This window comes from Heterodontus francisci, chromosome 11, assembly GCF_036365525.1.
Source record: "Heterodontus francisci isolate sHetFra1 chromosome 11, sHetFra1.hap1, whole genome shotgun sequence".
Taxonomy (NCBI): Eukaryota; Metazoa; Chordata; class Chondrichthyes; order Heterodontiformes; family Heterodontidae; genus Heterodontus; species Heterodontus francisci.
Window position 1 is genome coordinate 102820469 of NC_090381.1, and position 26439 is coordinate 102846907.

Here is a 26439-nt window from a genome sequence, read left to right on the forward strand (position 1 = left end):
TTTCAGGGCCTGCTGGGGTGATGCAATCCTCAGGGGTCAGGACTGGTTGGACCAGCTGGTCACATGATTAACTGGCTGTTCCAGGGTATTTTGAACAAGCCACAGACAGGTTGAACTCAGAAAGACTGTTTGCTCCTGAACTGAGAAAATCTCTCCTGTCTGCTCCCATCTCGTTCTCACAAGCCTCTGAAGCCACATGAACCCCAAGGGAGAAAAGTCTCCTACAGTGAACAAGGTTTAAGAAGAATATTGGGCTCCAAGGAAAAGCAAGATCTACCTACAATCAAGGACTCTACAGTGAGCTCGAAGAACCATAACAAAAACTCTTCAGATATTGCCTCGAACTTTTCCACTTTATTTATTTCTTCTGCTCTTTTCTGTCTCTATTTGCATGTGTGTATCACATATGCATGCTAGCATGGGCGCATTGTGTGTCTGTAGCTGTCAACCGAATTAGAGTTTAAGTTCAAGTTTAATAAATTTCAACTTTTCTTCTTTAAACATAAGAAAACCTGTTTGTGCTGGTTTCTTTGCCTTATAATTGAAAAGCGGTGAACAAGGATTTACCAAGGGGGAGATAAAAACACGGTGTGTTTAAAAATAAAACCCTGTTACGGTAAGGCCAGGTGAAGGCTGAGAGGGAACCCTGAACACCTTTCTCACCTGGTCGTAACACTAGAGTTCCTAGGAAATGATGAATTAAAGTGGAGTTGCGGAGATAAATAATAATGTGGCATATTGCTATTGGTAACTTGTTGCTGTGTGACCATTTTAATTTTGCAAGGAATCGATGTGGTCAAGATAGAACAGAAGAGGTGAAAATTGGCAAAAAAAAAAGCAATTTTTGAAAAGGTGATGGTGCTTATATTTTGATGACTTCTTGCAGGTTTTCCATGAGTGTTGGCTATGGAGAGAAATATGGTATACATATGATAGAAATTTAGTTAACAGAAGCCGTCAACAATAACAACCTGCCTTTGCACAGCTAGAGTTTTTAAAGTTCAATATTCCATAATGCTTTTCTTGTCTTTAGCAACCAAAAATAATGCACAAGGGGAGCCAAACTTGCAGATTTGGGATCTCAAAACTGGACAATGTCTCAAGTCATTCTTCCAAAAGAAAATGCAAGGCTGGTAAATATGAGAGATTTAATGAGTTAATTAGTTAGATTTAATTTAACAAATAGTAATTTACAGTGTGCATTTTATTTTATCACAGCAGAAATCATTTTCAATGTGCAAGGTACTTAAATGATAGCACAGGACTTTGAACTTGATTGCTTTCTTCAATTATAACGTACAATTGGAAAGGATGTTTATATAATGAAGAAAATGTAATCCCCAATATCGACATAAGTTACGTAATAAATATTCTAAGCAAAATATCGACAAAATAAACCTTACCAAGGTTGCAAATCTGCCTCCCTATGGCAGCTGAACTCGGGTCGAGAGCTCCAGTGAAGACAACACCCCGTTCAGTAGCCGTCAGATTCACCTGAGATGGGTTTAAGGCCTGCATGTTGAGAAACATAGCAATTGCTGGATGAAAATAGACCACGGTCCTTCTAGTTCACTTTCTACCGGCCTGGTAATTGCATGCTCGAATGATAGAGGAGCTGTTGCCTATTCATAGCAATTAATCTCTGTCAAATAACTTTACAGCAGACCCAAATGATGCTTGAGAAACCCTCAGTAGTGGAGAACTTTGGGATCCATAGGTCCAAAATCACCTTGTCCTCCAAGTGTACTAGACTTATGACTTGTCATGGCTTAAATTATTCATGTGCTGTATCCCAGAATACTTACATGTATATGTACTCTTATATTGATAGAATGCTGTGCATGACATGACAAAGCAAGCAAAATTCACACCTTTGGCAGGGCCTGAGTCCCAACTTTTGATGGTCTCCTTTCCCCTGGGCAAGCAGAAAAGAGAACAAGTGCAGGAGAACAGGATTTGGTAATTGTAGGTCTTCACTTACATGCTGGACTCTTGGAACAGCAGCAACAGTAGTTGCCTTCCCACAAGCTGCGATGGAGTTGGCTGCCTGAAGTGGGAACTTCAAAGTAGTGAAGACATGTCAGAATGTACATTACATAGCACATCAAAAGATTGAATTACTATCCATGAGAGGATAATAAATTATCACCAGCAAAATTCAAATACAGAATACATAGGGATTGCAAGTCGACCTAATAAAGTAAATATTTTAAATTGATGCCTGTACATATCTTTAGAGACTAGCTGACCTTAGCAATGTTTTTAATGCACAGAATAGGATTTACTTTACCCGTTCAAAATAGTTGCCCCTGCTGACAAATTTGAGCATCCATTCGGGTTTGCTATAAGATCACCTAATTATGCCATGTACTGCAACAGGAAGCAAATTAAAAAGAGTTTTCAAGAAATGGTGATTAGGTAGTAGAGATTAATTATAGAAAAGTGTAGAAACTGTTTAACAATTCTGAGTCCTATCAGTGCGATTTTAAAAACAAAAACTCTGCTGTTTTAGTAATGTGTTGCCAGTGTTAATAACAGCCTTTTTTTCTGGGTTTAGGTGCCCTTGTTGGTCAGACGATGAAAGTATTTGCGCTCGAAATGTAAACAACGAAGTGCAGTTTTTTGAGGGCAATACATTTGGTATGTGATCCCGTCCGAATCACTAAGAAGCCAATTGTGCGGAAAATCAGCCAATGAATATTATTTATACATTTTGAACTTCTTTTTAGAAATGTTGATTGTTGAAGATCCACTCCCTTAAATACTTTTGGCTTTTAGATCTATTAGGAGGCACAAGGAAAAATTGCATAATGATGTTGATAAGCAGATCCCAAGGACATTCCCATGTTTTGAATATTCTGATACTGCTAGGTTGTTGTGATCATTTGTACCTGTTGTTTATTTTGCGTTTATAGGGAAAGGGGACTATTAGATACAATGCAAGTTCGACCAATGTCTTGTCATTTTTTTGAATATATAGTATTTGTGTTTTTCGTAAAACCCTTTTTCCATGATGGTGTTTCACAACAAATATGATAAATTTGGTAGTTCAATGGGTATCACACATCATTTAAAAAATTATTCTGTTTCCCAAAATATATGTTGTATGTTTTGTAAATACTCACCATCCAATCCTCTGCAAAAAATGGTCTAAGCAACTGAAAACGTAAATGAGCATTGTTCCCTCACTATAGAGAAATGTATCATGTAGTGTGGTACTAAACCATACACACCAGAAGCTCCTTGGTTCAGTCCATGGTCTGTGCCGAGTTGGCTGATCTCATTTGTCAGACTACCCTCGGCATACTTGGATTAAAAGGAGGAAAGCAAAACATTAGCTAGGGTTCCCACTCCTGGTTGCTATCCCTGATCCCATCTGGAAAGTGCACATGTGGAGGGCAGACTGAGTGCCTGCTCACATTTTCTGTCACTCATTAAGAATGGCCATTTGGGAGGGGTCCTAGAGAACGGAGTAACTCCACAAGAACTGGCATTGTTTAAGGAGAGGCTGGAAGAAAATTAGGATATTTTTAAATGGTCACTCTGAAATCATTTTTTAAATTCTAAAATTAAGCATAAATTTGTGTAGATATTGCATTTGATGGAATCTGCATGTTAAATTATATTCGTAAAAAAAGATCTGCGGAATTCCCCTTTGTATGAAGTAATCCATAGCTCACCAATTCCTGTCATCCACTCTATTCTGTTTCTTCTGTGCAAAATCCCTGCAGAGAATTTGAAACAATATTTATTATAAGGTTGTTAAGACAAAATTTGCTTGTAATAATGTATAATCTTATTTAAATAGAGGAATTTAGTGAAATAATATTCTGTGGTGAATTTTGTTGATGTTGATTTGTCCCCACCCCAGGTAAAATAGCAAACAAACTCCATTTGCAAAAGGTGACAGATTTTGCACTGTCACCAGGAGCTCAGCCCTGCAAGGTACTTTATCATTCACATCCAGTTGTGCTGCGTGTTTTCTACTGGCATGTTATAAAGATAATTGTTGGGTAAAGCTGTTTCCAAATATAATAGCAGTTAAAATTCTGGTTGCCTTTAAGTTTGGCTGATTATTTGGATCAGTTTAAATACCACATTTGTATTACATACCTTGCTTCTGTGGAAGGAGATTTGGCTCACGCCAGTGTTACGACCGACCACTCCAGTCAAAGCTCACAATCAAAATATACGATTCTGATTGTGGTGGGAGAAATGCACTGTTAATTCAATCCCGTCGCTCCATAGATCGCGAAACACATCATTTTAAACTTTCCAAATTAAAGAAAGACCCAGCCAAATTGTACCTTCTATTAACCCCCGAATGAGGCTAACCAAACCAGGTGTCTTTAAATCAACAAATTAACTCTTTAATTAGAAGAACTAAATTCTTAAACACTATGAAGATATAAACAACATTTAAAATAGAAAAAATTAGAGTCCTTGCAAATTTACAGTCCAATGTTGCTTGAAGTCCTCACAGCCATCCGATGGGGGAAAAAAGGGTCTTCCACAGTAGAACAGTCTGTAGTCTAATTCCAGCAGTAAGTGATGCTTTTCTTCTCCTTTTCAACAATTAACAACTTGCAAACACTTTAAAGTCAGATTGATTCTATTGAGAGTTTTTGAGGGATAAAAGATTGTCACAGTCTAACTTCCCTTCCTTCAGTTTAAATCATCAGAGATCTCTGTGTTGGCTTGATCTTTTTTAGAATTTTGAGAGATAATAATTTCTTTTGGGCCTCCTTATCTCGAGAGACAATGGATACGCGCCTGGAGGTGGTCAGTGGTTTGTGAAGCAGCGCCTAATAATTAAACAGACTAAAATCCTCTTCCTTCAGTTTAAATGGCTGAGTGCTCTTTTTCTAGGTGCTAACACCAGCTGTCTGTGTTCTCCGTTAGAACAGATTGTCTTCAACTAAAAAGCCAGTTCAAAAGTGAATTGTAACAAATATATTGCTTGATACTCACTCCAAGTGGCTATATCCATGGTAACGAGAATGCACCCTTTGAATTGCAGTCTCCGAATGGTTGTATCCAATGGCAACCGAAAATGCGTTTTCTCTAACTCCTGAGGCTTGCTGCTTCTTAAAGCAGTACCGATCCTTTGCAACCCTTAAAGGCAAACCGCATATTCCCGGAAAAAAAAACTACAGGACCATGACACCAGCTCAAAATATCCCTTACTACTGTCTGACTAACCCAACCAGTTCCATCACAGCATCTAACTGTTCCTTACATTATTTTAGGATTCATCCCAATTGTTAGTCCCTTTTTGTGTGATGTGCTTCCTAACAACAGTCTAATATTTGTCTTTTGACAGTTTGAACCTGTGTCCCCTAATGCTACTGACGCAATTTAATGTGAAGTAGTCTTTTCGATTTACCTTTCCCATACTGTTGACATTTACATGCATAGTATTTACAGCACAGAAACAGGCCCAACAGATCCATGCTGTTCAGGTCTCCTCTTTGTTGCCTCCATTCAGCACTGAAAACCCACAATTTTGCCAACTTTTCTTATAATTTAGTCTTCTAACACTAGGGACCAGACTAATGGCTCTTCTTTGCACAACCTGCAGAACTTCAATGTTTCCCAGTGTTTCAATAATTAAATCTTATTAGTGCTCAATTAGAACAGGGCTAGGGCTTTGATCATCTATTAAAGAACTTAATTTAGAAAAAATAATCTAAAATTATTTTAAAATTAAAGATTATAAAACAGTGCTTTTTTTTAAAAAATGTTAATAATAGAAATATCCCTCATTCTGCTCTCTTTCACAAACTGCCTGCCTCTCCTTTGTCTGGGTAAGAGGCATAGGGCTGAATTTTATCAGCCCCTCGATGCCGTGGGTTGCGGCGAGGGGCCTGTAAAATTCTGCGGGGAGAGGGCCACATCAACCTCCGATGTTGAGAAGGGCCCGTTGCATATTACCAACAGTGGGGGGATCTCGGAGCGGGCCCCCCGGCCGCTTGGCAGCAGGGCCTTCATTAAAATATTTAAATGTACATAAATAAGATGGAAATGAACTTACTTGCTGGTGGCGGCTGTCCAACGCTGCTTTTACGGCCGCTGATCGCAACTCGGCGCCTTCGGAAATCCATGTGGGGAAACTGGGGGGGAGGAATAAAATTTTCATGGCGGGAGGGGTGGGGAAGCAGGGAAACATATACCTATTGGTTGTGGGGATGGTGGAAAGGGGTTGAAGGGCAAAAGTGGAGAGGTTGGGGGGGAAGTTCGTGCTGGGAGTAAAAACATTACAAACACAACAAACAGTAAACACACCATTGTGGGGGTTGGGAAAGGGCCTGCATGTTTTGAATTTTTATTTGAAATAACAATGTTTCATACAACGCTTTAAACGTTTAAATTTACCTGAAGGGCTTGGAGCCCTTTAAAAATGGCAGCGGCGCTTGCGCGGTGGCACCAGACGCCGTTGCTGGGGACGCGGCAGCCGCCCACTCTGCGTCATCAGGGATGGCCACTCCGCCTCCTTCATTTAAATCAGCCCCCGCACGTAATATCACGGGGGCTGTGCGGCGGCACTTCCGTGTTGGAAGACTGCTGCTCTCACAGCGCGGCACGCTGATAAAATTCAGCCCATAGTGTGGTAGAATTTTCCACAGCCTCTGTCAGTGACCTTTCATATTGACTATTTGGAGGTGTGTTTTTCCACTGCACTTTTTGTCCTTTAGTGTTTGCCATACTCCAACCCAATACAATCACCCAACATAGCACGTTTGACATAGCGGTTTGCCAAGGAACTGGAGGAACTTGTCCATAGAGGTTAGTTATATTTAAGGCAGACGTGAAACTTAAGTAGAAGTCATTAAAGTTTAAATGGCAGGCAAAATTCCATTGAGCTTAGCATCCTGCTGAAGGAAGCCAAGAAGAACAGTGACGATGCCTGTAAGTGAGGTGGTGATGTCTAATGTCTGTATATGGATTAAGGATGTCTTAATTAAGGCATGGTGGTGTCTATAAATTGGGTTCCGATATCTTTACATAGAGTGGGGAAGTCTGTACATAAGGTAGTAGATGTCTGTGTAAACAATGTTTTGAAATACAAATTAAAAGTTGACCAGAACTAATCTTTTTCTTTATTGTAAAAGGTTGCAGTTTATGTGCCTGGATCTAAGGGTGCACCGTCATTTGTCCGATTGTATCAGTACCCAAACTTTGATGGTCCCGCCTCTGCCTTGGCAAATAAAAGTTTTTTTAAGGCTGACAAAGTGACAATGCTTTGGAACAAGAAAGGTATGGTGTACTTAACTTAAAAACGTTCGTTTCAATTCATCATTCTTGCATAAATAGGCCATATAACCAGCAGGTTGGAGTTAAGGCACATTACATTAAATTACACTGTTATGAAGCCAGTTTGAGTGCTCAATGTCACAGCATGAAAGTGGCAGAAAAACTCCTCCACCCTGTCATCTCGCCCTTTGAGGGAGTACACATGCAGAAACCTCCTATTGAAATTAACAATATGCTAGGGCTTGTTAGAGTAACTGGGATGATCTATGGCATAATTCATAGAAGGGAGTAATTGCAGATTTTGTAAAGTATTGATAGAGTATGCTTTGCTTTAGCATGCTCCAAGTTTCATTCCGAATATTCCAAGTTTTTCCTTTCATCCCATTTCTTTAGGCTTCTTTGTGACATATGTCATACCATGAAAGAGAGGGTAGGCAAGCAAATTGTGTGTAAGTTGAGCCAGCCAGCCCCAGATGTACAGATCTGTGCAAGTTTGTCTTGCCCTGTGATACGTTCCCCTTCATTCCTCTTATCACCCCTCTCAGATAGTTATGTTGAGATTAGGAATTCTCCCTCTGGTTATGAACTCACTTTCCATTGCTCTGTTGTCCAGCATAGTGCCCTCTTGTGGCCGTGGAACCTAAAGATTCTTAAAATCGCAGCTTTTATATAGTTTTTGCCCTGTATTGTACTATCTTGTCAGTGTGCTGTTAGTATTGAATGAGCAAGGTAGACTCTGGATCAAAGTAACAGGAGTTTATTTACAGGGGTCTTCTTACTAGGGTATCTACATGAACACTGAGCAGCACAAGGTACAGACTCATGACATCACGTCTTGTGATGATCCTTCAGGTCTATGTACATAATCTAGCCAGCAACAGCTTATGTACATTATATTACATGTATCAGTATTTTAATAATATTGATAATTGAGTTTCTCAGACTAATACAAGTTTGCAGAGAAAGGCAGCTCCACTTCCCAGTTTTATGTGCAATTACTAATATGGACTGTCAGCTTCAGAAATTGGGGTTTTTGGTTGACAAAAAGAAACCATCAAGTGACCACTAAAACTTAATGGTGTAATATTGGCTTTTTGGATGAAAGAATCACCCAAAATAGTACTGAGCCACACAGAGTGCCAGGCTGCAGGGCCTAACAATTGCCCATCAATGACTGGAGATTAGGGAGAGAAAAATGAGTTAGAGTTCTTGCTTCTGATTGCTATCCAACAAACATGCTAGACAGTGTATGTGTGTGAATGCTGGATGAGGGTAGGATCTGTGTTAGTAGTTGTGACTGGGCACCCCCGTTCCCCTCCAATTGTTGAATAGCCTGATTACTGATTGGAACCAGAATGACTACTTTGGTCAAGTATCATAGGCCAGTATCTGTGGCCCATACCCAAGTATGAGTCAGCATCCTGAGTGCAGGAACAGCCAGAATTGGGCAGAGGGGAAAGAGCAAGAGGGAGCAAAAGAAAAGTTTATTTAATGAAGGTTTTATCAAATTGTAAGTGTCCCCTTATTCCCTAAGTTATGGGGAAATATTGGGAAGACTGAAGCTATTGCCTTCGATTCCTGCCACAAACTCCACTACCTAGCCATTGACTCTACCCCTCTCCCGGTTAACAGGCTGAGGCTAAACCAGACAGTTGGCAAACTTGCTGTCCTATTTGGTTCTGAGGGGTGATTCTAACCACATATCCGCTCCATCACCAAGACTGCTACTTCCATCTCTGTAACATCTCTGCCGCTGCCTCAGCTGAAATCTTCATCCATGCCTTTGTGACCTCTAGATTTGACTATTCCAATGATCTTCTGGTTGGCCTCCTACTATCCATAAACTTGATGTCATCCAAAACTGTGCTGCCCGTGTCTTTACTCACACCAGGTCCTGTTCACCCATCACCCCTGTGCTCGCTGATCTACTTTGACTCCCGGTCTGTCAACACCTCAATTTTAAAATTCTCATCTTGTTTCAAATCCCTCCAATGTTTGCCGCTCCCTACCTCTGTTACCTCCTCCAACCCTACAACATCCGAGATTTCTGTGCTCCTGCAATTCTAGCCTCTTGCAGATCCCCAATTTTACCCGTTCCAACATTGGCGGTTGTTCCTTCTGCTGCTGAGGCCTTAAGCTCTGGAATTCCTTCCCTAAGCCTCTCTACCTCTCTCCTCCTTTAAGACGGTCCTTAAAACCTACTTCGTTTTTGGTCATCAGTTCTACTATCAACTTATGTGGTTCAGTGTTTCATAGGCATCCTGTGAAGTTCCTTGTGACGTTTTACTATGTTAAAGGTGCTATATTAATGCAAATTGTTGCAGTCTTGAGATTTCTAATTGGTGTTGTCTTCCTGCAGGAACTGCTGTGTTGGTAATTGCCAGCACAGATGTAGATAAATCCGGAGCATCGTATTACGGTGAACAAACCCTGCACTATATAGCATCCAATGGAGAAAGTGCATTAGTGCAGCTGCGTATGTATTCTTTTCACACCTTTGCTTTTTAAATACGTTCCGAAAGCTGCCGATGTTTGCAAGTAGCTTGATTAATAAGTAAAATCAAGCTGTTTTTGCTTAAGTATGTCTATTTGCCACACCATTGTGTCAAAGATACTCACAGTGATTGGTTGTAGATTTCTAGTATTCTCCTTAACAAGTAAAACTTGCATGCTACTGATCGATAAATGTTAACTTACTAGAAAAATAGGATCGTAAAAATAACAGAGTGTGAGTACTAAGATATCTGTGCCACCTATGATGCACACAATTGGTCAGGTGTAACTTCTCAGTGATGTGAGTTGAGATAGTTGGGTTGCACTGGATTACAATCCAATAATTTAAAAGGATAATGTAATTGATTATTGTGTATATTCAAGTTAAATTAGCACCCAGCATAAAAGTACAGCTTTTTGCCTGATTGCATTAGTATCAAGGTAAATACCCCGTACCTTGCCTGTTTAATATTTTAAATCTGGGTGGTAGAGTAGCCAGCCCTCCCGAATTGTCTCAGAATTGAAGATTGATCTCCTGGGCACTATTGGTCACAGGCTGGAAGAAAAGCACTTCGCATTTGTGGTGCACCTTAGCCGCTTCGGTGGTTAGTACTTGCACTTCCCGTTCTCACCATCATTCCTGGCTGTCTTGTTTCTCAGGCATTCCCTGCCTGTTTTCTGAAAATTTCAACTCTGTCTACTGTTAACAGTAACTTTCACACTTTGAGATGACAAAAGGTCAAAGGAATCCTCCTGGTTATGTGTTCCCTTTGTTACGACTGCACAATTGCAAATGCTGTGACCTTTTATAACTCAGAATATAGTCTACAGGTATTGTCAATATAGTGGTGCACTTAGTAATTTAAAGCTGCTGTCATGGTCACATGATTTCTGACATCTCTGATTTATGATTTGTCAAATTCAGTTTGTTTTTAATTGCAAATTGAAATAGCATGAGTTTGTTACTGACGACCTGAAATTATTACAATAATTTCATAACAGTGCAATCATAATTTAATGGAAATGCCTGGGCTTCGTATCAACATTATGGATTCGAAAGATTGGAGAGTAAGGTTTTGGCAGGGAAGTTGGAGGGGGTTAAATGCGTTGTTGATGTCAGGGTACCCCTTTATGCAGTGAACGCAGCAACGTTTACAAACTACAGTAAAATCACACGATCAGATGTCACATGATCAACCCTCCAGGAATGTGTCCAATCAGTGTTGGAAAGCCTCTTGGTTGCTGGTGTCATGCATTGGTTGGATGTGGATTTGTGCCCATTATTTCCCACATGGTGAGCTCCTTATCCTGCTTGTGCTTTCAAGGGGAAGTGTCAAACAAAATCAATGCGCTCCCTCACAATAAGGAAAGTAAAATGGAGGGCGAGTCACCTTTATTTGCTTTTATCCACACCTAGAAGTTGACTCGATTAGCATTTTAAGAATCATCTGGCCAGTTCATTTGGACTTTAATGCATGTTGGGGGGAAAGAAGGGGATTTTTCACTATTGTGTTAGTTAATTAATTCATATAACCTGTACTGAGGAGAGCAGTCATGCATTAGAGTGTCAATCAACCAAAAATAAAGTGGAATACTAAGATTGCTCTTGCATTGTGCTGTAGCTAAGTACTTTGGTATGGGTCATCAGTGGATGTTCCTCATACTGCAAAAAAAGTTCCTGGTTCTACACCTGTACGCAAGTCTGCAGGGACCAGGCTATTTCAGAGATTGAGGTAAATATTGAGCAGTTTCAAGCACTTGCTATGGTGTCCTGCAAAGAGCTCACCCACTCCTCTGACCTTGGTTATGGAGCAATCTAAGATGGAACTGTATAGAAAACATAAATATAGAACATTACTTCTATGTAAAGTTGTGACAGAAGGCCAGAGGCACATGCTCCAATGAGCAAAAGCCAGAGTTAGGCTTCACACAAAATAATCAATTTGTGGAATGGAATTCCTGTAGGGTAATTTCGATTAAAAACCTTGACTCACTTAAGAAACAGCTAGATGTTGTAATGGAGGTGCACAGTTAGTCGACAGATGGAGGAGCAAAGATAGGCTGAATGACCTTCCTCATCTGTATCTACCTTGTGAAATATAAATGACTTTACAACAGTTTTGACAGACTGCCAGGGTTCTTTTATTGTAATATGTTCTATTAGCTAGGAAGGGAGAGGGAAAAATTGCTATGTTGTCGCTTGTGATTTTCTTTCCCTCTGCCTGCCTGTCAATTTAAGACCTCCAGGAATTTACTGCACTACTGCTGCCTGAGTCGTCCTGCCGACCCTGCCCTTCTAACAGATGATGAGCTACTTTCTTTCCTCTGCCTCACTACTCTCCAGTTGTAGTGTGGCCGCATTCTGTAATGTGTTATTAGATTTGGATTGCTCTGGCAAAGAAACCGCACAGATGCGAGGGACCAAATTGGCCTGTTTTGGTGCTGCAAATCTATGTAGCTCGATGTGCCTTCCAGTAATACTTCTATGTATAGTATATAATACATTAAACTGTTTCTCAAGTCGACAACAGCTTGCATTTATATAGCGCCTTTAACATAGTGAAAGATACCAAGGTGTATCACAGGAGTGTTATCAAACAAATTTGGCACTGAGACACATAAGGAGGTATTAGAATTGGTGTCCAAAAGCTTGGTCAAAGACGGAGGTTTTAAGGAATGTCTTAAAGGAGGAGAGTGTGATGGAGAGCTTTAGAGAGGGGATTCCAGAGCTTAGGGTCCAGGCAGCTGAGGGCACAGCCTCCAGTAGTGGAGCAATTAAAGTAGGGGATGCACAAGAATCCAGAATTTGAGGAGCACAGAAATCCCAGAGGGTTGTAAGGGCGAAGTGAGTTGCAGAGATGGGGAGAGGTGAGGCCATAGAGGGAATTGAGAATGAGAATTTTAAAATCAAGGCTTTGCCAGACTGAGAGCCAGTGTAGGTCAGGGAGCACAGGGGTGATAAGTGAGCGGGACAAGGTGCAAATTAGGATCTGAGTAGCAGTTTTGGGTGAGCTCAAGTTTTTGAAGGGTGCAATTTGGGAGGCCAGCCAGGAAAGCATTAGAATAGTTATACCCAGCAGGGAACATGAGCGCGCATTTATATTAGGAACATAGGAGCAGGAGTAGGCCATTCAGCCCATCGAGCCTGCTCCGCCATTCAATACAATCGTGGCTGATCATCCACTTCAGTGCCTTTTTCCCACACTATCCTTATATCTTCTTATGTCATTTGTATTTAGAATACTGTCAATCTCTGCTTTAAACATACTCAATGACTGAGCTCCCACAGCCGTCTGGGGTAGCAAATTCCAAAGATTCACAACCCTCTGAGTAAAGAAATTTCTCCTCATCTGTGTCCTAAGTGGCTTCCCAAATTTCTAAATTGTGCCTTATCAAGCCCTTGTAATGTCCCAAAGTGCTTCACAACTAATGGATTACTTTTAAAGTGCAGTCACTGTTATTATTTACAAACATGGTTGGTTACCAATTAGTGCAAGACAAGGATTCTCAAACAGCAAAATGAATCAATGACCACTTGTGTTGGTTGAGGGAGATGAATGTCGGTCAGAGGATTGGGAGAGCTCCCTGCTCTTCAACTAGTGCCATTGGATCTTTTACTCACATCTGAGCAGGCAGGCAGGGACTTTGTTTAATGCTTCATCCAAAGCTGGCATTCCCTCAGTACCACAGAAATATCAGTCTAAATTACGTGATGAATTGTATGAGGAAATTTGAACTCTCAATCCACTGATTCAAACAAGAATGCTACCAACTCATCCAAGCTCCTAATATCATCTTCTTTGGCTTGGCGTCCATTTTTGTCAGATTATCCCTCTGTGAAGCGCCGAGGAACATTTTTTCTCAAAGGTGCCACATAAATGGAAGCTGTTGTTATTGTAGTTGTGCACTGAAGTACAGCGACAGCATCTCATTTTTAAAACGATTCTTTTCTTTCAGCAAAAAATGGCCCAATTTATGACGTGGTGTGGAATCCAAACTCAGTTGAATTTTGTGCTGTGTATGGTTTCATGCCTGCCAAAGTTACAGTCTTCAACCAGAAGTGTGACCCAGTCTTTGACTTTGGCACTGGCCCTCGGAATGCAGCATTCTACAGCCCTCAGGGACACATCCTCGTGTTAGCGGGCTTTGGAAATCTCCGAGGGCAGATGGAAGTCTGGGACATAAAAAAATACAAGCAGATTTCTAAGCCCCAAGCCGCTGATACAACCTATTTCTCGTGGTGCCCAGATGGAGAGCACATTGTAACAGCAACCTGCTCACCAAGACTACGGGTTAGCAACGGCTACAAGATCTGGCATTACAGTGGCGCAGTCCGTCACAAAATTGAAGTGCCATCAAACTCTGAACTTTGGGAAGTGCAGTGGCAGCCATTTGTAGACGGGGCTTTCCCGGAAAAAGCCATCAAATATCAGACTGTTCCCAATGATGTCCTGAGTATTGATGTCAAACCAGCACAGGCTTACAGACCCCCAGCATTGAGAAACAAGCCAGTAACCAGCTCAAAACTGGTGAGTGTGATCCAGTACATTTCCTTATTTGAGTTTGGATGCCCTTTTTAAAAATTGTACAACTTTAAATAGTCTTTTGTTATTGCTATAAATTTCCCACCATCAGGAGCCTGTTTGGAATGTCCATTGAAGTAAAACTAGCATTTCAGAACTTAGTATGAGAGATGCCTAAAAATTGTCTTATTTTGCCTACCCACCTGTGTGTTCAAGAGCAAGTTATGAATGTAACAGGGAAATGAAAAATTGGAAGCTTAAATTTTAATGCATCAGTATCCTGTTCCAGTACCGCTATAACACCAGCATCTACCCGACAATGTGGAAAATTGTCCAGGTATGTCTGTCCACAAAAAGCAGGACAAATCCAATCCGGCCAATTACCACCCCATCAGTATACTCTCAATCATCAACAAAGTAATGGAAGGTGTCGTCGACAGTGCTATCAAGCGCCACTTGAACAGCAACAACCTGCTCACTGATGCTCAGTTTAGGTTCTGCGAGAGCCACCCTGCTCCAAACCTCCATACAGCCTTGTTCCAAACATGGGCAAAGAGCTGAACTCCAGAGGTGAAGTGAATGTGATTGCCTTTGATATCAAGGCAGCATTTGACGCAGTGTGGCATCAAAAAGCCCTAGACAAATTGAAGTCAATGGGAATCATGGGGGTGTCATAGCTAGCACTAAGAAAGGTGGTTGTGGACATTGGTGGCCAATCATCTCAGCCCCAGGACATTGCTGCAAAAGTTCTTCAGGGTAGTGTCCTAGGCCCAACCATCTTCAACTGCTTCATTAATGACCTTCTCTCCATCATAAGGTCAGAAGTGGGGATGTTTCCTGATGATTGTACAATGTTCAGTATCATTTGCAACTCCTCAGGCACTCCGTGTCCATATGCAGCAAGACCTGGACAACATTCAGGCTTGGGCTAATAAGTGGCAAGTAACATTCACGCCAAGCAAGTGCCAGGCAATGGCGATCTCCAACAATAGAGAATCCAATCATCTCCCCTTCACATTTAACGACATTACCATTGCCTAATCTCCCACTATCAACATCCTGGGGGTTACCATTGACCAGAAACTGAACTGGAGCAGCCACATAAAAACTGTGACTATAAGCGCAAGTCAGAGGGTGGGAATTCTGCAGCAAATAACCCATGTCCTGACTTCCCAAAGCCTGTTCACCATCTACAAAGTACAAGTCAGGAGTGTGATGAAATACTCTCCATTTTCCGAGATCAGTGCGGCTCCAACAACACTCAGAAAGCTCAACACCATCCAGAACAAAGCAGCTCGCTTGATCGGCACCCCATCCACCACCTTAAACATACATTCCCTGCAAGCCACACACCATCCTGACTTGGAAATATTTTGCTGTTCCTTCACTGTCACTGGATCAAAATCCTGGAACCCCCTCCCTAACAGCACTGTGGATTTACCCACACCAGATGGATTGCAGCGGTTCAAGAAGGCAGCTCATCACCACCTTCTCAAGGGCAATTTGGGATGGGCAACAAGTGCTGACCTTGCTAGTGATATCCACATCCCATGAAACAAATAAAAAAAAAACTTGAGAGTGCGCTACATTGTCATAGGTTTGGTCCTTTGCATGGGACATTACACTGTGACCTATTTGTGGTTCAGGTGAGCATATTAAAATAGGGCATGTTCAAGTGGGCCAAGGAGCAACCTTCTTCAAAACCTATCTTGTCACATCTACTATCGGGAACCCTATGTGCAATGTATGTTAAAGATGCTAATAATGAGCTAAATGTAGCTCTAAAGAGGTTAAATTCACCGGACAGCCGGCGGGGGGGGGGAGATGTATCTTAGGATTCATTCAGGGCATCTGAACCACCATGTTGGAGACAATCAAGCTAGTTTAGTATTCTCGTGTTTGTTCACACTTTTTGCAGCGGTGACAGTTTTGTTCACTTGTCCCAAAGTGTTTCGCTGCCAATTGAATTCACTGCTGTACTGTAGGAACCGTGGCAGCCAATTTGCACACATTGAGGTCCCACAAGCAGTAATGGTATAATAGGGTGCTGTAGCATAGTGGTCATCTTCCTGGACTAGTATTCCAGAGACCTGGATGAATGATCTAAATACATGACTTCAGATCCCACCTCGGCAGCTGGGGTATTTAAATTGAGTTAAGTAAATAAATCTGCAGTAAAAAGCCAGTGTCAGCAATGGTGACTGTGAAACTACCACAGATTGTCATTAAAAACTCACCTGGGTCATTAACGCACCAAGGTTCCTTAGACAGCACCTTCTGAACCCACGACTTCTAGCACCAATAAGGACAAGGGCAGCAGATGCACAGGAACACCACCACTTGCAAGTTCCCCTCCACCACCTTAAGGGCAATTAGGGATGGGCAATAAATGCTGGCCTAGCCACATCCCATGAATGATTTTTTAAATGTCGTTTAGGGAAGGAAATCTACCATCTGTACCTGAGTTTAACCTATATGTGACTCCAGACCCTCAGCGATGACATTGACTCTTAGTTGCTCTCTGAAATGGCTCAGCAAGACACTCAGTTATATCAAACTGCCAAGAAAAAGTCGAACAAGAATAAGCCATCTGGCATTGACCTAGGCATCAGGCATAGCAAAAGCATATCCAGCTCAGTTGACTCTGCAAAGTGCTCCTCACTTACATCTGGGGACTTGTGCCAAAATTGGGAGAACAGTCTCACCAACTAGTCAAACAACATCCTGTCATAGTCATACACACAGATTCATACCTTACAGCTCATGTCCCAAGCTCCTCCATCATTATCCCTGGGTTACGTCCTGCAAGAAAGAGCCACCAGAGATGGCGGCACAGTGGTATATAATCTGGAGGCAGTGTCCCTGGGAGACCTCAACATTGAGTCCGGACCCCATGAAGTCTCATGGCATAAGATTAAACAATAGGCAAGGTCACATCCTGCTGATTGCCACCTACCGCCCTCCCTGAGCTATTGAATCAGTGTTCCTCTATGTTGAACGCCACTTGGAAGAAGCACTGAGGGTAGCAAGTGCACAGAATGTACTCTGGGTGGGGGACTTCAATGCTCATCACCAAGAAACACTTGGTCGTACCACTACTGACCAAGCTGGCTGAATCCTGAAGGACATATCTGCCAGACTGGGCCTGCAGTAGGTAGTGAAAGAACCAACAAAAGAGAAGAAAAACCTACTTGACCATGTCCTCACCAATCTATTTGTCGCAGATGCATCTTTCCATTACAGTATTGGCAGAAGTGGCCACTGCATAGTCCTTGTGGAGACCAAGTCTTATCTTAATACTGAGGACACTCTCCTTCATGTTGTGTGGTGCTACCACCATACTAAATGGGATAGATTCAAAACAGATCTGGCATCTGAAAACTGGGCATCTATGAGGCACTGTGGGCCATCAGCAGCAGTAGAATTGTATTTCACCACAATCTGTAAATTCATGGCCTAGCAAATTCCTCAGTGTACCATTACCATCATTAGGTCCCTGCCTATGAATATATGTAGCATTTACTACATAAGTGGCTCACTTATGCTTGCTAGAAGCTACATATGTTCACACATAGGGACTTGTCCTCTGCAGGCAAAAGGAACATGTCCAAGCTTTGTGCCTTTTCTAAATTAATTAAAGTGTGTGGGACAATAGTTCCCTGGTGTATTCTTCATGGCATTGTCTTGACCAAAGTCGACTTGTCAACACATCCTTTTCTCATGTAGTATAAATTGTTGCTCCCTTTGAAATTTGGCATTCTTGTGTCTTTCCTGATGAATGCAAGACAAAAAGCTTCGACAGCACATCTCTTTTTTTTTAGCAATACAGAGCTAAATGATCCCCAACCAGTGGATCAGATCAAAGCTCGGCAATCCTGTCACATTCAGTCATAAATGGTGGTGGACAATTAAACAATAAATGGAGAAGGAGACTCTATGAACATCCCCCATCTTCAATGATGGCCAAGCCCAGCACCTGGCTGCAAAAGACAAGGCCAAGCTTTTGCAACCATCTTCATCCAGAAGTACCGAGTAGATGACCCATCTCTGCCTCCTCCTGATATCCCCATCATCACAGATGCCAGTCTTCAGCCAATTTGATTCACTCAACCTGATATCAAGAAACAGCTGAAGGCACTGAATACAGCAAAGGCTATGGGTTCTGACAACATCCCAGCTGTAGTGCTGATGACTTGTGCTCCAGAATGAGCCGTGCCTCTAGCCAAGCTGTTCCAGTTCAGCTACAACACTGGCATCTACCCGACAATGTAGAAAATTGCCCAGGTATTTCCTGTCCACAAAAAGCAGGACAAATCCAATCTGGCCAATTACCATCCCATCATTCTACTCTCAATTATCTGCAAAGTGATGGAAAGTGTTGTTGAGACTGCTATCAAGTGACACCTGCTCACCGATGCTCAGTTCCGCCAGGACCTGTTGGTCCAAATATGGACAAAAGAGCTGAATTCCAAAAGTGAGGTAAAAGTGACTGCCCTTGACATCAAGGCAGCATTTGACCGAGTATGGCATTAAGGAGCCCTAGTAAAACTGGAGTCAATGGGAATCGGGGGAAAACACTCCGCTGGCAGGAGCCATAGATTGGTTGTGGTTGTTGGAGGCCAATCATCTCAGCCCCAGAACATTGCAGCAGGAGTTCCTCAGGGTAGTGTCTTGGGTCCAATCACCTTCAGCTGCTTCATCAATGACCTTCCTTCAATCATAAGGTCAGAAGTGGGGATATTCGCTGATGATTGCACAATGTTCACCATTTGCAGCTCCTCAGATACTGAAACAGTCCATGTCCATATGCAGCAAGACCTGAACAACATTCAGGCTTGGGCTGGAAAGTGGCAAGTAACTTTCATGTCACACAAGTGCCAGGCAATGACCATCTCCAACAAGAGAGAATCTAACCATCTCCTGTAACATTCAATGGCATTACCATTGCTGAATCCCCCACCAGCAACATCCTGGGGGTCACCACTGACCAGAAACTGAACTGGAGCAGCCACTTAAATATTGTGACTGCGAGAGGAGGTCAGAGGCCCAGTAATCTGCAGTGAGTAACTCACCTGCTGACTCCCGAAGCTTTTCCACTATCTACAAGGCATAAATCGGGAGCGTGATGAAATACTCTCCACCCGCCTGGATGGTTGCAGCTCCAACAACACTCAAGAAGCTTGATAACATCCATGACTGGCACCCATCCACCACCTTAAATGCTCACTTCCTCCACCACCGATGCAGCATGGCTACAATGTGTACCATCTACAACTTGCCAAGGCTTCTTTGACTGCACCTTCCAAACCCATGATTTCCATCACCTAGAAGAGAACAAAGGTAGCAGGCACATGGGACCACCACCACTTGCAAGTTCCCTTCCAAGTCACACACCATTCTGACTAAGAAATATATCGTCGTTCCTTCATAGCGGCTGGGTCAAAATCCTGGAACTCCCTGTCTAACACCACACAGACTGCAGTGTCTCAAGAAAGCAGCTCACCATCACCTTCTCCAGGGCAATTAGGGATGGGCAATAAATGCTGGCCTAGCCAGCGATGCTCAAACTGAAGAACAGACAAAAAAAAGAGATAATCTGTTTTAGTGTTGTTGGTTGGAGGATAAATATTGGGCAGGACTCCTGCGAGAATCTCCCTGCTCTTCACAGCTTCATAGAAATTTACAGCAAGGAAGGAGGCATTTTGGCCCATCATATCCTTTCCAGCCGACAAGTAGCCAAGCAGGCTAATCCTACTCTCCACCTTTTGGTCCGTAGCCTTGTAGGTTATGGCACTTCAAGTGTATATCCAAGTACTTTTTAAATGTTATGAGGGTTTCTGCCTTTGTCACCCTTTCAGGCAGTGAGTTCCAGATCCCCACCACCCTCTGGGTGAAAAAGTTCTCCTCAAATCCCCTCTAAACATCCTCCTCTTACCCTAAATTATTGTCCCCTGGTTATGGCTCTCTCAACCAAGAGAAAAATGGCCATTCCATCCACTCTATCTAGACCCCTCAGAATTTTATACATTTCAATTAGGTCTCCCATCAGCCTTCTCTGTTCCAAAGTAAACATTAGGGATGGGCAATAAATGCTGGCCTAGCCAGCGACACTGACATCCGATGAACGAATTTAAAGATGTTGGTTGGAGGATAAATATTGGACAGGATCTTGTGAGAACTCCCCCAACTTTTCATTGAATCATGGAAATTTACAGCACTGAACACTAGCCTATCCAATCTTCCTCATAGCTAAAATTCTCCAGTCCAGGCAACATCCTCGTAAATCTCGTCTGTGCCCTCTCTAGTGCAATCACATCTTTCCTATAGTGTGGTGACCAGAACTGCGCGCAGTACTCCAGCTGTGACCTAACTAATGTTTTGTAGAATTCCAGCATAACCTCCCAGCTGTCATATTCAATGCCTTGGATAATATAAAGGTCTTATTGACCACCTTATTTCCAACCACCTTCAGGTATCTGTGGACATGATCTGCAAGGTCCCTCTGTTCCTCTACACTTCTCAGGATCCTACCATTTATTGTGGATCCCCTTTGCCTTGTTAGCCTTCTCCAAATGCATAACCTCACACTTCTCTGGATTAAACTTCATTTGCCACTGTTTCGCCCACCTGACTAGCCCATTGATATCTTTCTACCGTTTACAGATTTCTGCTTCATTCCTTCTTCAAATTAGTGCCGTGGAATCTTTTATGTCCACCTGAGAGAGCAGACGAGGCCTCAGTTTAACATCTCGTCCATAAGTCGCCACCTTTGACAGTGCAGCACTCCCTCAGTATTACATTGGAGTGCTGCCTAAATTCTGTGCTCAAGTGCCTAGAGTGGGACTTAAACTCACAATCGTCTGACCCAGGTGAGAGAGCTACCACTAATTTGCAGTTGACACTCTAATTATGGTGAAGGGAAGAAAAGACGAATCTGCAGGGAGATGAGGTTCTACCCTATCCTGGAAGATTGAATGCAGAGGAGTTATTCTGATTAAGTCAAGTAAGATTACCCACTGATGTTGGGTCGCATAGCACATTTATTAATGTGGACAAAGTTGTATTGCATGAAATACGTGAATCCAACAAAGCTCTGTCTCTGTACATTCAAAATAAAGCAGCTGAATGATTTATATCCTGCTTTGTCTCACCAAGTGTTTGCTCTGAAGTGAATGAAGAACCACACATACACTGAAGTCATGAGGGTACAGTCCCAATCATAGGAGGCATTATTGTTATGCCACTGGGTTACATTATTTTACAAGTAGATATGTGGCTGTAGATGAGACAAGTAGATAAGTCAGCCTCAATAAAGTAGGACAATCAGACCGCTTATAGGAGCAAGTGATGCCACTGAATTCAAGGAGGTCTCTACGGCAGACCTGAATTTTTAACGCTATATGTGAGCATTATGCCAGCTACTTATTTTCCTGATGATATTTACACTATAGTTAAAGCTGCTGCTTCTTTCTGACTTTTAATATTCAGGTGTTTGAAATACACATCTGAAACACCTCTTGTATTGTTAGAGTATTTTGTGCTTAGTAATACACTACTTTCCCTTCACTTTTGAATTGGAATAGTCTGCAATTACTGTGTACTGCATTTTCTTTATAATGTGAGGGTTACTGTAGCAGACAGCTGTTAAGCAGTCATGGAATCACAGTCAATGATGTGGAAGTAAAACCTACTGACTGGAAACTGCCTGCGGAGCTAGGTAATGCAGTCCTTTTAGCTCCTGGTTCCAGGATTCATGTCCCAGTTGAGATTGGTGAGAGTGATAGTCACTTGTGTATGCCAGTATTAAAGGTTATATAAGCAGAGGTATCCAACCGGCAGTGCCTGGAGCACATGCAACCAGTGAGCCTTGGCCATCCAACCAATTTAGCCAAGGCAACTCAATCCTATTCCCACTTGTATTTCTTACTCACTGGCTTCACCTATTTAAATTTGGTGGTTCTAGAGGTTTGAATATGGTTGTCTTTTAGCCTTTTTACCTCTTGGGTGGATAAATCCTAAATCACAACACCAAAAGTTTGTTAGTTTCCCTAATTTGAGATTTATAAAAAATAATTTGAATTCAAGTTCATATGTGAGCCACAAAGCTCAATGAAACATATCTTTAAGGCCCACATCATTCCCATAAAAAATGAGTTTTCTAAATGAAGTACTAAACTGTTAATTTCACTCGGAGGCTGTCGAATGGAACTGGTGGTACATGGAACATGAGCTAACTCGGCCCTATCTTGCTGGCTCTCAGGTTATAATGGTAATATTTTGCGTAATTAAAATGACCTGTGACACTCCATCTAATTTTAGTCCTCCATCTGTGAGGGAAATGTCTGGCTTATGCTCACCCTGTTGAATATATTCAAGAGATTAATAAGAGCATAAGAAATAGGAGCAGGAGTAGATCACATGGCTATTATTTGACCTCAACTCCACTTCCTTCCCAATCCCCATGTTCCTTGATTTCCTTAAAATTCCAAATATCTATCAATCTTGGTCTTGAGTATCCTCAACGACTATGCATCCATAGCCTTCTAGGGTAGAGAATTCCAAAGATTCACAAACCTCTAAGTGAAAAAATTTCTCCTCATAACAGTCCTAAATGGCCGAGCCCATATTCTGGGTCTGTGACCCCTAGTTCTCGACTTCACAGCCAGGGTAACAGCCTGTCAAGCCCTCGCAGAATCTTGCATGTTTCAATGAGATCACCTCTCATTCTTTTAAACTCCAGAGAGTACAGGCCCATTCTACTCAATCTCTCCTCATAGGACAACCCTGTCATCCCAGTAATAATGAGCAAGAAAAATGATATTAAGAGGTGCTCCTATTTCTTCAAAATGCTTGGTTTTCAAAATGTAGAAATATATATACATTTAAGCTTAGTACGAATTAGCTCCCCTGTTGACAGAACAAATAACAGTATTGTCCAGTATGTTACTTAGTGCACAGATAAGGAAGATCCTGGCTGGTATATGTTAAGTTTGCTGATTTCAACTGGGACAACAGGCAGAGGTATTACAATTGACCTGAATGCCCCTGAGCCAGGAATTGGAAAATCACTCAGGGTTGTTGACCCTGATCACTATACAGAGACTCCTCTTTGGTAGTATGTCAGGTGAGGACTGGTTCCAACATAGCAATAATGCAATCCACGGTCAAACAACCTGCTGACATTCGATGTCAAGACTCGTACTTGTCCACTTAAGTGAGGTACTAGAGGACTACCTGCTATTTGAGGAACTGTACCTCGCAAGAATCATCAGGAAAGGAGGGGAGAAAGTTGGAAGATTAAAAATGGGTGGATCTGAAATTAATTTGGCAAGAAATGTAATGTTGCATAGACTGCTTGAGGTTGAGAAATGGATCTGTACTGGGAATTCTTAGTTTTTTAATAGCAAAATAAATTTATGTAAGTGTTAAACCAAAGGCTGGTGATGGCAGAGATAATAAAGAACAAACACATTTATGTAGTTTCCTTTTATAATACCTGGCACACTTGCATCTAATGTAGTGCTTCATACGGCCGAAAGGCTGAGATTTGATCTGGTGCAAAACTTATTTTCTTTCCCACTAGCATGAAGAAGAGCCACCTCAGAACATGAAACCGCAATCTGCAGATAAGCAACTGTCAAAAGCCGCTCTAAAAAATCAAAAGAAACGGGAGGCCCGAAAGGCAGCAAAACAGGTATTTATTACTGGCTAGCTCAGTAGCTATGAAAATCCATGGCAATTTCTATTACTTCCCCAACTTTTCTTCATACCATTGCTCCCTGTGGGTATAAGTCATTAAGCAAACGGGTAACAGCATTGATTTACAGGGGAGAAAATCATACAGGATAACTCTGATGATCTGCAAGCAGAGAATCCTGATGTTAATAACCCTCTTTCCCTGCCCTCACCTGCAGGAAAGCAAGTCTGAGGTCATACAGGAAGCACCATCTGACCAAGAACCTAGAGCTGTTCAGTGTTCCGAGGGCCACGGCGACCCAGAAGTGGATAAGAAAATTAAGAACATCAAAAAAGTAAGCTCTTGGGAAGAAGTGGTGTGGGGCGGGTGGTGTGGCAGGGAAATAGCAGCATAAGCTGATGTATATTTGTTGACATTTGTTGTGTGGGAAAATGGCGCACCGACACGGAACACAAAAGTCCGAGTGTATCAAGCCTGTGTCCTCAGTACCTTGCTCTCCCGCAGCGAGGCCTGGACAACGTATACCAGCCAAGAGCAACGTCTCAATTCATTCCATCTTCGCTGCCTCCGGAGAATCCTTGGCATCAGGTGGCAGGACTGTAACTCCAACACAGAAGTCCTCGAGGCGGCCAACATCCCCAGCATATACACCCTACTGAGCCAGCGGCGCTTGAGATGGCTTGGCCATGTGAGCCGCATGGAAGATGGCAGGATCCCCAAGGACACATTGTACAGTGAGCTCCTCACTGGTATCAGACCCACCGGCCGTCCATGTCTCCGCTATAAAGACGTCTGCAAACGCGACATGAAATCGTGTGACATTGATCACAAGTCGTGGGAGTCAGTTGCCAGTGATCGCCAGAGCTGGCGGGCAGCCATAAAGGTGGGGCTAAAGTGTGGCGAGTTGAAGAGACTTAGCAGTTGGCAGGAAAAAAGACAGAAGCGCAAGGGGAGAGCCAACTGTGTAACAGCCCCGACAACCCAATTTTATCTGCAGCACCTGTGGAAGAGTCTGTCACTCTAGAATTGGCCTTTATAGCCACTCCAGGCGCTGCTTCACAAACCACTGACCACCTCCAGGCGCTTACCCATTGTCTCTCGAGACAAGGAGGCCAAAGAAGAAGATTATGATTTGTTGACATATTTGTATTTTAATTAAATTCTTCCCTTTTTTGCAGAAAAAGCATATTTTGAACTCCATTTATCATAGAAATGGGTTTTTGAAGTTGGTTGGGTATGCTGCAGAACCTGTAACAGTTCACTGATTAACAGAAGGACTTTTTTGTTGCAGAAACTGAAAGCAATTGAACAACTAAAAGAGCAAGAAGCGTCTGGCAAACAGCTAGAAAAAAACCAGGTACAAAAAAGTTAATATTTTCCATCTAGGGGCTTGCACGTCGTTGGCTGATGTCCAAGTACCAAATTTTTTTCAGTTTGGTTTCTGCACTCATTAGGATGCTGCTTAAAGGCCCCTGTTTTCTGCCCCAATAAAGTGTCTTAACAATTTGGGGCTGATACGACCAGCTGAGGCAGCAGTCTAGGGCTCTCCTCTCAGCCTTTTCCTGTTTTGGCTGTAACGGGGTTTAATTTTTAAAACACCATGTTTTTTAGCTTTCCCTCAGTGAGTCCTTGCTCACTACTCTCTAAGTGTGATTGTGATTGCAAAGAAATCAGCCAGACGGGTTTTCTCAGATTTAAATGAGAAAGGTGTAAGTTTATTAACCTTAAAACGCTAATTCAGTTAAAACTACTAAAAATGCGTGACGCGACCATGCCAGCTTGCATATGCGATAAGCAAATAGAGACAGAGGAGGAGAAAGAAGGGGAAAGGTTTGAAGTAATAGCTGGAGTTCAGTTACTGCTGATTGGATTTGATGTAAAATCTTTGATTGAAGTTAAGTCTTGCAAATTTCGTTGGGGCCCAGTGCACACTTGCAAACTTGTTTCGCTGGTCTTGAGGCTTGAGTTACTTCCATGGGTCCCTGGAACTTTGCATGAGAGAGACAGAGAGAGAGGTGCTCTCTTCTTGAAATTCACTTGTACTCACTTCCAAAACTGTTCTGTGTCAGGCACAATTCAAAAAACTCCAGGCTGGCCAGCAGGTTAGTCATGTGACTAGCTCCTTGTTAGAGCAGCCTGCCTGTGAGATTTGTGGATTCCTTCAAGCTCACCAGACACTCTCGGGGGAGGGGGTGGGATGCTGCCTCAATGACTCTCAATGTCTCTTGATCATCACTATTGTTATGATCCTGTAGTTTTTCGGGAAGAATGCAGTGTGCCTTTAAGGCTGGAAAAGGAGCTGTACTGCTGTAAGAACCAGCAAGCTTCAGAAGTTAGAGAAAGTGCATTTTGGTTGCTGTTGGATGCAACCATACGGAGAGGGAACCAACCAGCTTCAAAGAATGCATCCTGGTTACCCGGCAACAGCCATTCAGAGCCCAAGGACCGGATATACAATGTTGCAGTTATCTA

The 26439-nt window shown here is 42.4% G+C and overlaps 1 protein-coding gene across 1 annotated transcript in view; it reads left to right on the forward strand.

The window, feature by feature from the left end:
- Nucleotides 1-26439, forward strand: part of eif2a (eukaryotic translation initiation factor 2A) — a 69282-nt gene that overhangs the window by 32759 nt on the left and 10084 nt on the right. Inside the window, exons 5-13 of the mRNA XM_068042631.1 lie at nucleotides 1034-1133; nucleotides 2558-2640; nucleotides 3872-3945; nucleotides 7113-7257; nucleotides 9614-9730; nucleotides 13705-14276; nucleotides 23854-23964; nucleotides 24185-24301; nucleotides 25259-25324. Of these exons, the coding sequence (XP_067898732.1) occupies nucleotides 1034-1133; nucleotides 2558-2640; nucleotides 3872-3945; nucleotides 7113-7257; nucleotides 9614-9730; nucleotides 13705-14276; nucleotides 23854-23964; nucleotides 24185-24301; nucleotides 25259-25324 (1385 nt within the window). The remainder of the gene's footprint in view (nucleotides 1-1033; nucleotides 1134-2557; nucleotides 2641-3871; nucleotides 3946-7112; nucleotides 7258-9613; nucleotides 9731-13704; nucleotides 14277-23853; nucleotides 23965-24184; nucleotides 24302-25258; nucleotides 25325-26439) is intronic.